The sequence below is a fragment of the Peromyscus californicus genome, unplaced genomic scaffold (genome assembly GCF_007827085.1).
Source record: "Peromyscus californicus insignis strain IS unplaced genomic scaffold, ASM782708v3 Scaffold_21__1_contigs__length_65335640, whole genome shotgun sequence".
In the NCBI taxonomy this organism is placed as follows: domain Eukaryota; kingdom Metazoa; phylum Chordata; class Mammalia; order Rodentia; family Cricetidae; genus Peromyscus; species Peromyscus californicus.
The window spans coordinates 15,709,554-15,725,782 of NW_026294514.1; the positions used below are offsets into that span (position 1 = coordinate 15,709,554).

The following is a 16,229-nucleotide window of genomic DNA, read 5'->3' on the forward strand; positions in this document are numbered from 1 at the left end:
TTTTAATTTTTCTGTTTTTCTTGCTTCATGTGTGTGATGTGTATGTGTATGTGTGTGTGTGTGTGTGTGTGTATGTTAATGATATCATAACTAACACATATCTTAGTTACTTTTCTATTGCTGTGAAGATACACTGTGACCAGGGCACTTGTAGAATAAATAGTTAATTGGATTTACAGTATCAGAAGGTGAGTCCATCACCATCATGGTGGAGTGCACGGCGGCAGGTAGGCAGTCATGGTGCTGGAACAGTAGCTAAGAGCTTAAGTATTGAGACAACAACCATGAGGCAGGGAGAAAGCTAACAGGGAATGGCAGGACTTTGGAAACCTCAAAGTCCACCCTCAGTGATATACCTCCTCCCAACAAGATCACACCTCCTGATCCTTCCCAAACAGTTCCACCAACTGGGGACCAAGAATTAGATACATGAGCTTATAGGGGTCTTTCTTGTTCAAAGCACCACTGAGCACATCTGTGTAGGTGCATGTGCATATGGAAAGTGGAGGTTACTGCTGGGAGTCTCTTCAACCTTATCCCCTGAGCAAGGTTTCTGAAACCCAGCACCCTGGGGCACATGGCTACTCTTGCCTGCAGGCTTGCTCTAGGGATCCTGTCTCAGCCCTGTGGGGCTGGAATTACCAATGGGCTGCCACACCTACTGAGTGTTTATGTGAGTGTCTGGGGATCTGAATTCTAGTCCCCAGGCTTCTGGGTAAGCACTTTAACCACTGAATCACCTCCCCAGGCCTCTGTTTATTTAGCTTCTCACTATCAGCCTCGAGGAACTTCAATGATAATACTTTGTGCATTACAGGCTGGTAATATCCAGAAGGCATAAAAACTATCTGGAATGTTTAAGACATTCATTTTTAAAAATTTAATAGCTGAATCCAGGAGATACAAGGTAAAATATAAATATTCACATAAGACAGAGTAAGATGGAGTAAAGTCCACAAAGACAGAGACAGATCCACGTTTTGTTAGGATCTAATTGTAGGAAGTTTGGGGCATATTAATATTTTAAAAAGGAACAAGAATTTTAAATACAAAATTATGTGTATAAATTAATTATTTTTCAGAATGATAAAATTAACAATTACAAATTGAGTAAAGTTAGTATGTTAAAGATATAAAATATAAAATAATATTTAATTGCTATATTTTTGTTAATACTTGAATACTGGACTTTCCTGAATTTGTCTCTGTATTATTTAATGACTTTTCCTATGTAGCATCATTTTAATGGAATAAATTCCTAATTCAATCCTCACTGTAACTTGATAATCAGATTGTATTTGTTTAAATAATGCTTTGGGGGAATATATATATGTTCAGCTCAGCTCCCCTTAACTGGATTCCAGAAATATTTGGCCACTCCAGTGTCAACCAACAGAAGGAAAGGTGTAGGGAAACATTGAAAATTAACATTTCACACAGATAAATTGGACAAAAATCACATAATCACATGATCCTGTTATTAAGGTTCCTCCTCCTGTAAGAAGCCCATGCACAGGAGGCCCTGAAGTTCTGATACCTGAACATTGCAGAATAGAGATGGTCCATTGCTGTTGGGGATAGCTCTGGAAACGATGACAGGATTACAGAGGATGGGAATATTAGCTAATGATCATTTAGAGGACATGGGGCACTTTTAGCAATTATGGATGGTCCTTTTCAGCACACAGGACATGGCAAAGAACTTAGCATGCAGTATAATTAGAGAGGAAGGTTGGGTAAGCCCCCAAGTCCTTGAAACCCAGAACAAAGAACTGAAGGTCAGCTATACAAGGTGAGCTTCCCCTTCTAGCCTCAATGATTTAGTAGACTTCATTTGGACTTACTACTTTATGTATCTTTATGATTATGATTTATGTCTTTTTAAGAGTGTTTCCCTTTCAAACATCAGGAACTTGGTTTGCCTTTGCTCTGGTTGACACTTGGGACCTAACATATGATAGAACCTGGAATTAACTGCCCTCATATAAAATGAACAAATGATACCATAAAATGCTTTAGTTATGAATTTGTGTATGTCAAGCAGATGAAATGTGGAAACTTCTTTATATGGAAGAACCCAGACACTCAGGAATGTTAACAATATACATGATGTTGAAGGCACTGCCATCTTCCAAGAAAAATGTGAGTCCCAAGAAAAGCCTTAAAAACGCTTCCCTTGTTCTGATGGCAACAGTACTGAGTTGAAGCAGCTTCCAACTCTCAAAGAGACTTGATCACATGAGTCCCTTCTTACCCACTGTGAGGTCAGGAGGATTTCTGTGAAGCGCCTGTGTTTGTTCCGTCATGTGTGGAACAAGCATAGTCTCTGTAGTCTGAAATATAAGATAAATGGCCCTAAATGTTAGTCATCCTCCACTTCTCCCCCACTTTTATAGTGATACTGGGAATCTCTTTCCTAATGGAGTGATATTTAAGACCGAAGTTTCTGGACTACCTAAAATCAGCCTTCGTTTCTCTCGTGTGGTTTTTCCATCGCAGCAGCTGAAAGCATGTCACAGCTGCTGCATTCATCACCGGCCAGGCCCCAGGGCGGGTCACTCACTCCTGTGGAGAAAGTGATCTCTGCTCGGTGCTTGGCCATAAATTGTGCAGCTATTGATATCATTACCAATTTTTTTATGGGTCTCCAGGTATCATTGCTGTGTAGTTTGTTAGACAGCCATTGAACAAGCCCTTTCCGAGGCTCATAAAAGTCCACACACACAGATACCTAGTTGTCTCCAAAAACAAACGATGTACTACTTTCACCAGGCTTACTTTATTCAAGTATTGACAGGATGAATAGGAATACTGGAAGGCATGTAAATCACCTGCCAGATAGATACATTCCAGAAGAGTGATGCCTAAGAAGCTGTGGGCATCTTCCCTTTTATCTGCATTTTTCAAATACTTTCTTATATACATATCACTGTTTTCTTGTAGATCTGGAATAGGACTTTGGGGTACCTACCCAACATGGCAACCTGTTCATTCTGCTGATGAGATGAATGTGGAAAGGGAATGGATTCCATGGGTTACACAATGCTAAAGCCATCATTAGAAGGCAGGTTTCCAGAGCTTCGGCCTTTTGAACCAAACTCCTGGAGGACAGTCTCATATTTTAATAACAGACACATTCAGCACATTTGAGACCTCAAGATAATTTCAAAGTAACATTCTAGGTTGAGTACTTGTGGAGTCAGCTAAAGAAATGCAGTATACAGACACCAGAATGCAACCCGTGTTGGTGGACGAACAATCCTGACTCCCTGTAATTTTTCCTATTTCTTTAACTATTTTTTTAAGTTATAAAAAATTTCTATCATTTGCAATTCCAATCATGGTTGATGTGAGAGCTGTACCAATTTAAAGGGTTCTATTTAGGATTTTTTTTCCCTATTTATCTTGTCATTTTGTGTCAGCAATATTAGAAGTATAATTTTTATCCTTTTCTGTAAACTGTCCAAGTGTTTCTTTCCATGATTTCCATGGCACTGCAGGAACTAATTTTTCACAACAGTGGGAACTGAAGACTGATGGGGCAGCACTTCCTGTGCACTCATGGGCTGTCATGGCAACCGTCCTCCTTTCTCCTCTCTCCCACCACACATTCTAAACTCTCCTCTTAGGGCTCACCAGCAACTCATGGCTTTATCTGCCTTTCATTGGAGGAGTCTAGAATAGGGAGTCTTAGCTCTTTGTTTCTTAGCATGTGATATGGAACCACACAGGCACTTCCTGGTTGCCTTTGTACATATCATATTTGTCTTTGCACTGTCATTCTGGCCCCAACATGATTTCCAGTAACAGCTTCATTTTCATCTTTGTGGATTTGCTTGTTGGAAAAGTCTAGTCTTTGCTTTCTGAAGCATTCAGAATCATTTCAGATTAAAATCAAATCATCAGGAGTAAATGTCCATTGTTCTTCTTCACGCAAGACACATATGGATCACGACTGCACCCTGTGCTCACTCTGGGCTCAGCCTGGTTAGGATATAGTTGTAATCAGTTGCCAGAATCTCCCATTTTCTTCTCCAGCTTCTCTCCATTGCTGCCTCTGACTACAGACACTCTACTCAGCATCCTGACAGTGCCCTCCCTGCCTCCTAAGCCAGAGTCCCTCTTATTCTTACAGACTGTCATGTCTTCACATTCACAATAGCTGCCTAGGGATGAAACAACACTAATACTGACAAGCTGGCCTTCTGGCTTTGCTCAGGAGGATCATTAACCATCTTTAAATAAATAAATTGCTGCTGCTACTCTCCGTACAATTTAGAACGTGTGTCCTTGTGACTTGATGCGTGGCTCATGTTTGAAACCGTTGTTTGTTTTCTCCGCTGCCAACAGCTTCCTCTGTTAGGATTCTTCGGATCCTTGGTTTCTTTTCTTGTAATGGCCTGTCCTTCAAGGCCCTCCAAGTTCACTATTAAATGACATCACTTGTCACTTAAGCAACTCCACCCAAACACAACCTTCAGATATAGAAATCGCTCTCTCTATCTCCCGCTTTCCCCTGTGGTGTCTGTGTGTGTGTGTGTGTGTGTGTGTGTGTGTGTGTGTGTGTGTGTGTGTGTGTGTGTGTGTGTGTGTGTGGTGTGTATATGTGTTGTGTGTGTGTGTGTGTGTGTGTGTGTGTGTGTGAGAGAGAGAGAGAGAGAGAGAGAGAGAGAGAGAGAGAGAGAGAGAGAGAGAGAATCAATTGTCATTTAAGCAACTCTCTCCAAACACAATCTTGAGGTGTACAAAACTCTCTCTCTCCCCCTCTCTCTTTGTCATCTCTCTGTGTCTGTCTGTCTCTGGCTCTCTCTCCTCTCTCTGTGTAAGCATGTTCACACACATAGCAAACTCAGAAACTTGTATTATATAGAAAATACCTCCCACCCTCCATTCATGTTGGCCTTTATATCATGAATGACCCATTAGTATAATAATTTGAGCTTTTCATTAATTGTTGCCTCTTTTACATTTTTTCCAAAGCCTCAGGGCTGTTTAATGGGGCTCTTGGGTGTCTAAGTGCACCCCCTTTGTGCCCTACTCTCACCATCATCAAACTGGCGATTGTTTAATAACTAGAAAATCCACAATCATTTGTAGACACCTGAAAACTAATTCCACTTTTTTCTCGCACTAGCCTGGCATGTCTTTCAACGTCCTCCAGATTCAATATTTAGTGATGCCACTTGTCATGTGAGCAAGCGTCATCCAAACACAGCCAGTGCTAACTGGCTCACTAGTCTTAGATTTTGAAGACAAAATCCCTTTGTGAATGTGTAAGTTTTTAGAGTGAGGCTTAAGCTATAAGTACCCCAGTGGGAATTGAGCTTACTATGACAAGATCCTCTTCATGGGGACATGACCATCAGCTATGTCCCACACCAGGGCTTCTTCTCTCTCTCCATGTAGCATAGTTCTCTTCCATGGCCCCAGAGTATCTAGCTAAACAAAATGGAAATCTGCATATCCCATAGCATGTGTGGGCATTGGTATGGATTCTCCTGTCACCTATCTGTTGTACACCTGATATGGTGGCCTACCTTCATGTATACTGAAACCTGCTGCATGTTCCTGTCTGCCATGTTTTCTTCTATGGAAGTAAGCTAATGTACTGTGGTTGTTCAGCTCACGGCCATCGCCTCCCCAGCACCCACTGCTCTGGTCCTGTTGCACAGCTGAGCTCCACGTATTTAGCTGTAGAGATAAGCATCATGCAATATCCCTTATTTTGTTTCACTTTTGCTTCTACTGGAAATAGAACATAATGATTAGAAAACTTTTCCCATTTTGAACTCCCTTCTTACTCTATTATATATATATATATATATATATATATATATATATATATATATATATGATTTTATATAATAAATATATTTTTTAATTCTCATTTTAAGGCTATGTATTACTATACAATTGGATTTTTGCTAGTTTTCAATCACATAATATTCACTAAAAATGATTTTGATTTTCTGAAGTTGATCTTTTAGATAAGCCAACATTGTTATTGTTCACAGCAAATGTCAAGGGACAGCTCTTCCTTCGAGGGGAATTTGGGAAGAGGAGGGTAATCTTTCTGTCTGAAGAATATACAGTGGTCAATGTCATATATTGTACATGACTTAGTGTCTCCCCTCTCTTCAGCTCTTTCTTGTTTGTATGACCAGGTCGTCCATGGAGAGGCTGTCACAGAACAGTCCATTTTCAGTGTCCTGGAACCAGCACAGACAGTTCAGTCATGTGACTCCGAAGCCCATTGTCTAGTTCCCTGTAATGATGCATGGCAGTTTTCAGCAGTATGGGCATCCACAAGGGAGGTTACAAGCTCCTTCAGTGCGTGTTTCTTTCTGCCCCTCCCCACAAGGAGGAGAACTGGAGTCACCTCCCTCTTATTTAGTGAGCTTGACTGGGAAATGTGACTTCAGCTCTACTGTGGTCCAGGATTTGCCTCGCCATTAACCCCTCTCCTTGCGTGCCTTTGGTGAACACGAGGGTGTTCTCTCTGGCTTTGAGTGACAACTCCGACTCTCCTTGACAGCAGCCTGCTAATAGGGGTTGGCAGTTTGAAAAATAAAACGAGGAGGGTTTGTTTAAAGCTGAGATAACAGTTCATATTTTGAGATGCTCATTATTAATTCCAGTATGAAATGATTTGCACTTGTTATTAACACATTAAGACAGCCAAGGAAAAATTAGAAGGTGACTCAACAGGGGACATCCAAATGTGAAAGGAAGAAAAACACAGAGGGAGACTTCTTCCTAATGAGCTGAGTCCACGTTTAAGAGAGATCATCCATCTTCAAGTTTGATTGGTTGCTTCAAGGTTTTGGTGTGTATTTATTAATTAAAATTTGTAACTGATACATAAAAATGTGAAAGGTGTACATAATAATGGAGTACCATGGATGATTTTTTTTTTATATTCCACATAGTTGATACAGTGGAATAAAGTGAATTGTCATCTCCTGAGAGATGTATTACAATGTTGTGGCATATTGAATGCATAAAGCTGAATACCTGTTACTTCAAAAGCATCCTAAATAATTTAACGTTTTATCAGTAAAGTGGGAGATAAACTGTGATGAGACAGAGGCTCATCCTCAAAGCTGAAGAAATACCATCTTCTATAGCTTGAAAAAGAGGCATTTATAATCTAAGAAAAAGCATGTGTCATACATCATAACGTGTGTGTGTTTGTATGTATATGTGTGTATGTATTATGTATGTATACATGCATGTATATGTGTATGTATTGTGTATTCGTGCATATGTGCATGTATGTGTTTATATGTGCATATGTGTTCATGTATGTGTGTATGTATACCTATATTTGTGAGTATATGTGTGTATCTAAATGTGTGTTTATGTATTATAGATGTGTATGTGTGTATTTGTGCATATATGCATATGCATTTATATGTGTATATGTGTGCATATGTGTATGTATATGTGTCTGTGTGTGTCCATATATATGAGTGTATGTGTGTATCTGTATGTATGTTTATATGTGTACATGTATGTGTATATCTGTGTACATATGTGTGTATGTATATGTGTACATGTTTTATGTTTGTATATGTGTGTATGTATGTATATGTATAACTCAACTGAAAAGTCATATAACTAAAAACTAAAATTTTCTAAAATTTTTGGTCACTATTTTCTTTTCTCTGCTATATCCTCACCTTGTTTTTGACAGTGAGAAAATAGCATGGTGAACCAAGATGGCATTCCTTGTTTTCTGTTCTTTTTCTAATTTGAGATTGTTAAATTGTAGTGTACTCACCTTATTAAATACTTAGAAATAATTGATAGTTTCAAGGTGTCTCCCTTCCTGTTCTCCCAATTTCCTTGGGACTTTAAATATCATGAGCTGTTTCTGAGAATATTACATCTAGACCAGCTCTTCTCTTCATGCTTCTGATTATTTAGGGGTTTAACCTGAAAGAAACATCACCTAGAGGTCAACTGAACAAGTGAAAAATTGATATGAGACTGCATTTTAAGGAACTTTTTCCTTCTAGTCCAGTTTATTTTTCAAGTTTCATTGAAGAAACAATTGCCAACTGTACAGTCTAACAGTTATTTTTAACATTGTTGAGAGGGAGGAAGTAAAGAATAATGTGATAGAGTGTTTATTAATAAAAAAGAGCAAGAAAAAAGTATGTGGGGGGTTTTAATACATTTTGTCATGATGTCTCTATCTTTAATAGCATATTAATTAATGTACTATGAAAAGTTTTGTTTTCCAAAAAGCAGCTTCTGTATAGAAAGGGGTAAACGTGCTAGCAACTTTATGTTTTGTACAGAAGAAAAAAAGAATGTTGTAGCACACATGAAATCTGTTTGGTAAATAACTTATGACAGGGATGAAATGTTCCTTTAAGCTGAAGTAGCTATTGAAGTTTGAGAAGTTATTTTCAGAATGTTGATAAATGAGAAATTGCATTCAACTGTTTTTCACTCTTTTCTCAACAACATACAAATAAAAGTTAATTTTTCTGTGAGAGTAACTTTTAAACCACGAAGTGGTTTTTTTCTTTACATTTTTCTCCATAGCAGCCAATTTTGTCAGAAGCACATTATTTCAGGCCCTAATTGCAGTGAGCGTGGTCAGGTTGCTAGCCCTGCTGAGGTTGAATTGCGTTTGAACTTTCTAATCTTTCCTTCAGAATTTAATAACTGACTCAAATATTTAATAGTGGGAGCTTTTATTAAGTTAAAAAGAAATCAGAATATATTTTTAGAAGAACTAACTTATTTTCTTTATCAGTTTTGTCTACTTTCGGGGAAAAAGAACAGAATGGAACCAATCCCTTTGTATACTTAAATAGACATTAATGCCGTAGCCCAGAGCATGATTTCATTCAGTGTATCACTGTTCAGAAGGTTTGGGAGACATCAAATGGCAGTAATAACTGTGCTTCCAGGTCTGCTGAAGAGCAGCTTACATTGGATGTTTGAACTTCTTCATTAGTCCTGTCCATAATTATTCTTTAAAACCCCATGAGCTTCTGAGGACAGCCCTTAGATTCCTGACTCTCTGGCCTTGCATCACCAAACACATCTGTTAAATGCAGCATCAGGTTCTAAAATGCAGGTAAGGAAAGATGAGGGTTGGAAGATGGAGTGCATGTATGCGGTCTCACCTAGAGATGCCCAACGAGCCTTCAGTGGATTCATTTACAAGTCTCCTTAGAAACGGAGTGGTGAAACATGAAAGTGTGTTATAAACCCTTTTAATTAAAATACATTGTACCATATATTTTCTTCTCCCCAGGGTTCATTCAACCTCTGACCTCTCATTTTGTCCTGCAGGCACTCCACTGCTGGTGAGGAGAAGCAGTGAACCAGCACCAGGGCTACATGCTGATGCCCAGCCAAGCGCTGCAAGCCCCAGTGGCCAGAGTTTGAAACCTGTTGTTCCGGTAGGTGTCTTACCATTCGAGTTTCTGTGAAGGATCAAAGGACCTTGCCCATCAACTCCAAAGACCTGATAATTAGATACAGGCCTTTTGATAAAATGCAAAGTAGTGGTCATAAGAATAGATAGCATGATCTGTTGGTAGTATATAGTTACAGCGATAGCCATTACTTACATAGAACTGATTGCATGACAAACCCTGTTCAAATCCTCACTTAAATGTCTACATGTAAGTAAGGGTAGATTTTAATCTCCATTTTCCTGATAAAATATAAGGCAGGGGGGACATTCAGGACACATAGCTATTTGTTCAAGGACACGTAGCTAGGACATGGGAGACCCAGGAACTGAACCAACTGTTCTGGCTGCAAAGGCCTGTTTCTAGCCAGCATATGACCTTGCTGTATGCCTGCTGTTATCCTGCTTCAGAATGTCAAAGTCTAGATCGGTGTATTTTCAGTGATTTAGCACAATGCTTTGTAAGGCAGAACAACGTGAATGATGATAGAGTTTGAGCTCCCAATAGCATGAATACATGAGGCCAGCATTGGAGTTCTAGAATTCAGCATTGAAACTCAAGGAAAACAAACTCTAGAAGAAAAAATACTTCTGAGACAACATATTTGTAACTGCTATCTATATTCATGACTGATACATTAAGTGAAAGATTACTTCCAGGAAAGGTATTTCCCACCCATCCACATAGACTGTGGAGCTGTGTTCTTTAAATTCTCAGTTGGTCCGAAGAACTGTAATGGCGGTTCATCCATCCAGATAGCCTGCGAGTTAAACATTGGCTAATGACCATACATGTCATCACAAAGAACAGCCTCCAATAATGTAACCATATTTTCCACTCTCCTAAAAGCCCATCCGTGTCTCATTACAAGTCTCACTTTAGAGCACTTTATGAAAGATGGATATTAGGGTGATGGATGGGCTAAGACAATTCTCAGTTTGGTATAATTTTGTTTTGAGGAACCTGTGCCAAAGTTTATAAAATGGGGGCTGCTATGCTACATTATTGAATATTTACCTGTCAATTAGGGTTTTCCCAATTTTTGCACATTTTTTTCCTTAAAGTAGTACCTTTAAAGAATTTTAGATGCAATATTATCTTATTATCCTGTTTAAAATGCTGTCCTCTGGATGCTGGAAATGGCTCAGTGCTTAAGAGCACCTTCTCTTTTAAGTATGTATTTTATGACTTATTTTTTTTATTATAATTACATCATTTCCCCCTCCCCCTTCCTCCCTCCAAACCCCCAATATACCTCTCCTTGTTCTCATTCAAATTCATTGGCTCAGTTTTTAAATTGTTGTGTTACATACACACACACACACACACACACACACACACACACACACACACACACACATACACACATCCTGCTCAGTCTGTGTAATGCTACTTGTACGTATGTGTACATTTTCAAAGCTAACTCTTCGGTATTGGATAGCCCATTGATTATTTCCCCAGCTTCCAGCATTCTTTACTTGCTGTAGTTCCTCATGTAGGTTGAGGCCTCATGGTGTCCCAATCCACTTTGGCATGCCTCTTGGGGCATTCCTTGTTCAGCTCATCTTCAGCAGCCATGATGGAGAGCACCTGCTTTCCTCACAGGGGGCTCTGTTGGGAACACCATCTCCTGGGAATTCAATGCCCACTTTTGGCCTGTGCAGGCGCTTCACTCATATGCATGTATCAACACATATAATCACATAATTAAAAATGTAAACAAAATATTTTAAAAACCTCTGCTCTTTAGGGAAGTATATTTGATAGAACATTAATAAAAGTTGGGTATGTCTGATCGACTTTATTAATGAATACGGAGAAAGCCAATGTTTGGTATTTTGTGGAGATTTTGTTTGTTTTCATTTCATTTTAAATATGCAGTGATTGAGACCAGGTTAAGTCTAAATATATTGAATTGGGAAAAGAGAATGATATAAGTATGAGAAAATTTACATAAACAAGAATAAGTACAATTTAATGCATATTTTATGATGTCTATATACCCTAAAATGAGTCTGTCTGATTAATGTGTTATCACTGTTTGAATGCGGAAAATCCACCCACATATATTTCTGTTTGTATCACATAGACTCAGTCCTTAGAACAATTGAAATAACATAAATATTGCTTTCTCTTAGAGAAAATTAGGGCTCCCATCTTTCTAATAGTGTTATCCAAATATGACCGCAGGGAATTCTAAGTTGGGTTGTGTAGTTGGATGATTTAGTATTACTAGCAGAGATGTGTATTGTAATTTCAGGAAAAAATACTACCACTCAAAACGCTTGTACCTTGCCTTTATGTGGGTTACAGGGCTTGCATGCCTGCACATCAGCAGAAAAAACGAAAGCATCCATTGTCCTTTCCTCCATAGCAGGCTATGTGCATGGTGCTGAATACAGACTGAGGCATGAAAGACACGGTCCTTGCCTTGGTGCAGGACTGAAGCACATGGACTTCTCTTGCTTCAGTTATACAATTATTCAATATATACAATATATATATAGATATATATAGATATATCTATATTTATATATATAATCTGTGGATTGTGTGATTCGCGTGTTCCAGGAGCACATGCTATGCCATGCTTTTCTGTATCTAGAGCCAAGTACATGGAAGGGGCCCCCTGTGCATGCTTTGGATTAGAAATGAAAGATACATATAAGCCGAGAGGAAAATCTTAAGAGTTCCCCATCAATAAACAAACTTTATTTAATAATTAACCTAACCCAGCCAATCTTCCTGTTACCTATTACCCACCCTTCAAAACTCTTTATTTTTTATAATGTTTATTTCGTCTGGCTAACTCAGGATACTTTAATTGCCCTGTCGTAAGAACTGTAGACAGTGAGTAGAGATTCTTGAGCTGGTGTCCATTTCCACTTAGAAGAGAACATCATTTGTGTGTGTGTGAAAAGTCTCATTAAGTATTTTTTGTTGACTCTGTGCTCAAATACGTTTGCTATCTTGGATTGAATAAACTATATTGAATTATTTTAATTATTTTTATTTTTCTAAATGTGGTTAATAGCAAACTATAAATTATATTTATGGTTCTTATTGCATTTATATTGGGTTGTGTTCCTCTAGAGAGAAGTGAAATCAGGTGTAAATTAATGAAATGATTTGAGACCCTGGGAGAAGGTCTCCGAGCCCCGTGTCATCTCTTGAGTGTCAGCATGATTAATTGTCATCCTGGCTCCTTCCTGTGGAACAGTGCAGTCCCCTCACTAATTCTATAGAAACCCAGGTACAGATAAAAATGCTGTGGTTCTAGATGTACCCATGTAGTTGCTATCAGTATTTGCTCAGTGATGAAATACTGACTTGCTGGGCATTAACATGGGAAGATCACCACCACAGACCTTACACAGTTGTTTCTTCGTGACAAGGACTGTAGGAGTTCAAGAAGTGTGGATTGCAGATTTGGACTCTTTTCCAGATCTCAGATACCAAAATTCTACTGGAAGGGTACCTGTAGCAACTTCATTCCTCTGATTGGATAATTATTCCCGGGAAAGGAGAGTTCCTCACAACCCACAGCCCAAGACTCTACAGAAGGAACACTTGACTCATTTGACTGCCTTTAAAGTCACAGCTGACGACTGTTGTTTTTAGCTGTACTTCATTAGGCTCGCCCCAGTTAGAATGCACAGCGCTGATGCCAAGACGTGTGCTGCGCGGTTTGGAAAAGTTAGAAAAGCTGAGCCTGTCTGATTGATTGAATTATTACAAATTGGTTATTTCAGAGGTACACTCGCAGGCATGTTGGACTTGCAAAACAGAGCCAAATAAGAACATTTGGATTCGCTGCCAGTTTCAAATTCTATGTGCTGAAAACCCACCAAATTTCAGTTTTCATTACTTGAAGTACCATCAGACAAACAGCATGGAAATTTGTTTCTCTGCTTCCTCTTCATACCACGATAGTATAGCTCTTAATGTCCAAGCAGCAATAGCTTTTCATCTTCCCAAACAGTAGCCAACCACATTCTCTTGATGCTTTTGAACTGAAGACAGAGAATCCTGGGGACAGGATATTGTAGTGGGACTTTTCCTATAGGAAGCCTTTCCTTTCCTTGATTGCAACCTGGTGTTCTTTCTTGGCTTAAGGGCATACCATAAAACCAAGCCCTTGAAATTGATGTTCCGAAATTTGCAAATGGAACTCTAAACACATGTGATATTTCCCCCTTAATATCCGGTTAACTAATATAGGTGTTTGTGTTTTAATGATTGTTTATATCTTCCATTTAATCCTTAAGGCATGCCGATCCTGCAGAGTGACTAAATTAAAAAGTAGATTCCTGAAATGTATAGTACTGTGGTTGCTCTATGAGAGTAAAGGATCATGCTCTAAACCTGTTACTTGTTATATTAGCAAAAGTGTGTGTGTGTGTGTGTGTGTGTGTGTGCGCGCGCGCGCGTGTATTGACATCTGGCCTTTAGAGTTGATGTCTGTATTATATACATTTTTTAAAATCAACTAGTCAGTTCAGGTGTGTTAAAGTAGAAGGCAGTGGATGGTTATCAGAGGTGTGATGTCACTCTGAAGTTACACGTCCTGGTGCAGGATAGGCATGGGATTCATCATTCTCTAGAATTTAGAAAAACAAAATATTAAGATGAGAGGCCCCATTATTTAGGGTTAAACAGTACAGGGAACCAACTCCCTGACTCCTCAGACCGATGCTGATCAAGAGTAGAGGTTTCACCCTCTCCTTGCAAAGGTCCATTAAATAACTAAGGTTATTACATCATGTTATCGTCTTTCCTACCTAACATACATAAATTCAGGATTTTAAAATGAATGTTTTTTTCTCTCTTTTTTTTTGCTCTAAGAGCCACACATACCTGTTTATTCGATGGCAACATGATTGCCCGATACTCTATGGTTAAGATTCGGGGAGGGGAATGTGGCCTGGCTATGGAGGATACCCTCGGAGAAATATTTCCAGTTGTCAGCAATGTTCTATTGGAGGATAAGCAGAAATCCAACCAGTCTTTGGAGATTTGGGTGTTTGATCAGCAAAGATACTGACAGGTGGTACTGGTGAGGGGAAATATTTCCAGTGAGTAGCTGCATTCTTCTTGCCACTTGTATATATCTGTGAATTGAGAAATGAACTATTGCATATCTCTTTCCAAGCATGTTAATATATTGAAATTATAATAGATGTTTCCCCCCAGATTAAACTTTCTCAAATCCATGAACGAAGTCATTGGGATGTTATAGTTAAAGTTGAATGCCTTGTCCATTGGGATAAAAATCTGAAGGGGTTTGGTTGTGGACAGTGGGTCATGCAACCAAACCAGCTAAACGTGATCTGCCTTTCTTAGTGATTATTCTAAGTCTACACATAACGAAAATATGAGTGAGTTTACGTCAAAGCCCAACATAAGATTTACTAGGCATTCTGGACACACAAATCTTATTTTCTATCCATTAGATAGTACAGCTACACGTGGCTATAGAAGCTCAAGATAGATGACTGCTGTGGAAGGTGATACCCATTGTATTTCAGCCAGGAGCGTTGGATGCTGTGCAGCCAAAGGAAGGAGAAATACCATGTAATATATAATTGTATTATTTAGAGATGCTGAATCCTACAAAAGGTTTTTCTTTCTCTCAGTTTTTTTTTCTTTTTCCTGACACAGTGATTTAATAATAGTCCTGGCGTTTGAAACTCCAGCTGTTCACGCTGTGTGCTGATAAGACCAGAGTTTGAAGACACACTGCAGTGGTGGTTTTCATATGGCTTTGTTTTAAGAAACAATGCTGCCAAACAGTATTTCACAAAGCCAAATGTTTACTAAGTTTGGCAAGTTTAGGCAGCTTAATTTCTAAAGCAGTGTGCTTAGAGACTAGGGTTCAGGTCCGGGAGAGGGAGGGACCCCATTTATTCTGCAGCAGAGTTTTTCACAGCATTTTGCAGAGGTTGATTTAAAAAAATGGGTTAGCTGAATGTCTGAACCATGACAAGACAAGTACCCTGGGAATTGTGACCCCTGTTCAGGCACATGCCTCTGTATCACTTACTTTGGGTCTCGTTTAGAACTACAAACAAAAATTTCACTATTCGAAGTCTGTTTCAGAAATGAAAAAAGCCAACTGTCTTATTTTTTTATTTAGCCAGGGTCTAAGCATAATGCTAACTGAGTTTTGCTTTCATATCAAAATACATTGATTGACCCTTTAGATATCTTGTGCTGCATGCCATTAGGAAAGCTCAAGACATTACTCCTCTGCAGGAAACTTAGAGCCCCGTTAAGAAGACCAAATTCAAAGCAATTGAACAGCTCTATCAACCCGAGCATGTATCAGATTGCCAGATCTTACATTTCAACCACCAGTCTGCCCGTTCTTTGCCTACACTCTACACGTTGGCTATTTGCTCCGTTTCCTTAAACCCTGAAGGGAGCTGCCATGGTGGGTGTCTCTGGTAGCTCTCATCTTCCTGCAGTGTGACTACCTGTTGGCATGTCTGCACATTGCCAAAACTGCAGGCCTGTCAGTGGCAGAGCGAGTGTTTTCTTCTTTGTGTTCGAGACCCCATCCGTGTGCCTGGCACATGGTAAGTTATAAAACTTTCTGAGATGGGTAAGGTGAAATCAATTCAACAACCTTTAAGCAGCTTTAGCTCATTTGATAAGTGGGTAGGTTGGATATGTGTGCACATCTGTTTGTGTACATGCATGTGTACATATATAAGAATGGGTGGTATTCTGTCCCCAAAATAGTTTCAGTGGAGGATTTCCTGCTTTAGAACAACCTGTTACTTGTTA

The 16,229-nt window shown here is 39.1% G+C and overlaps 1 protein-coding gene across 1 annotated transcript in view; it reads left to right on the top strand.

Moving 5' to 3' along the window:
* The window catches only part of Pard3b (par-3 family cell polarity regulator beta), a 986,690-nt gene that overhangs the window by 424,562 nt on the left and 545,899 nt on the right, over positions 1-16,229 (top strand). Inside the window, exon 4 of the mRNA XM_052749631.1 lies at positions 9,316-9,425. Coding sequence (XP_052605591.1) covers positions 9,316-9,425 — 110 coding nt within the window. The remainder of the gene's footprint in view (positions 1-9,315; positions 9,426-16,229) is intronic.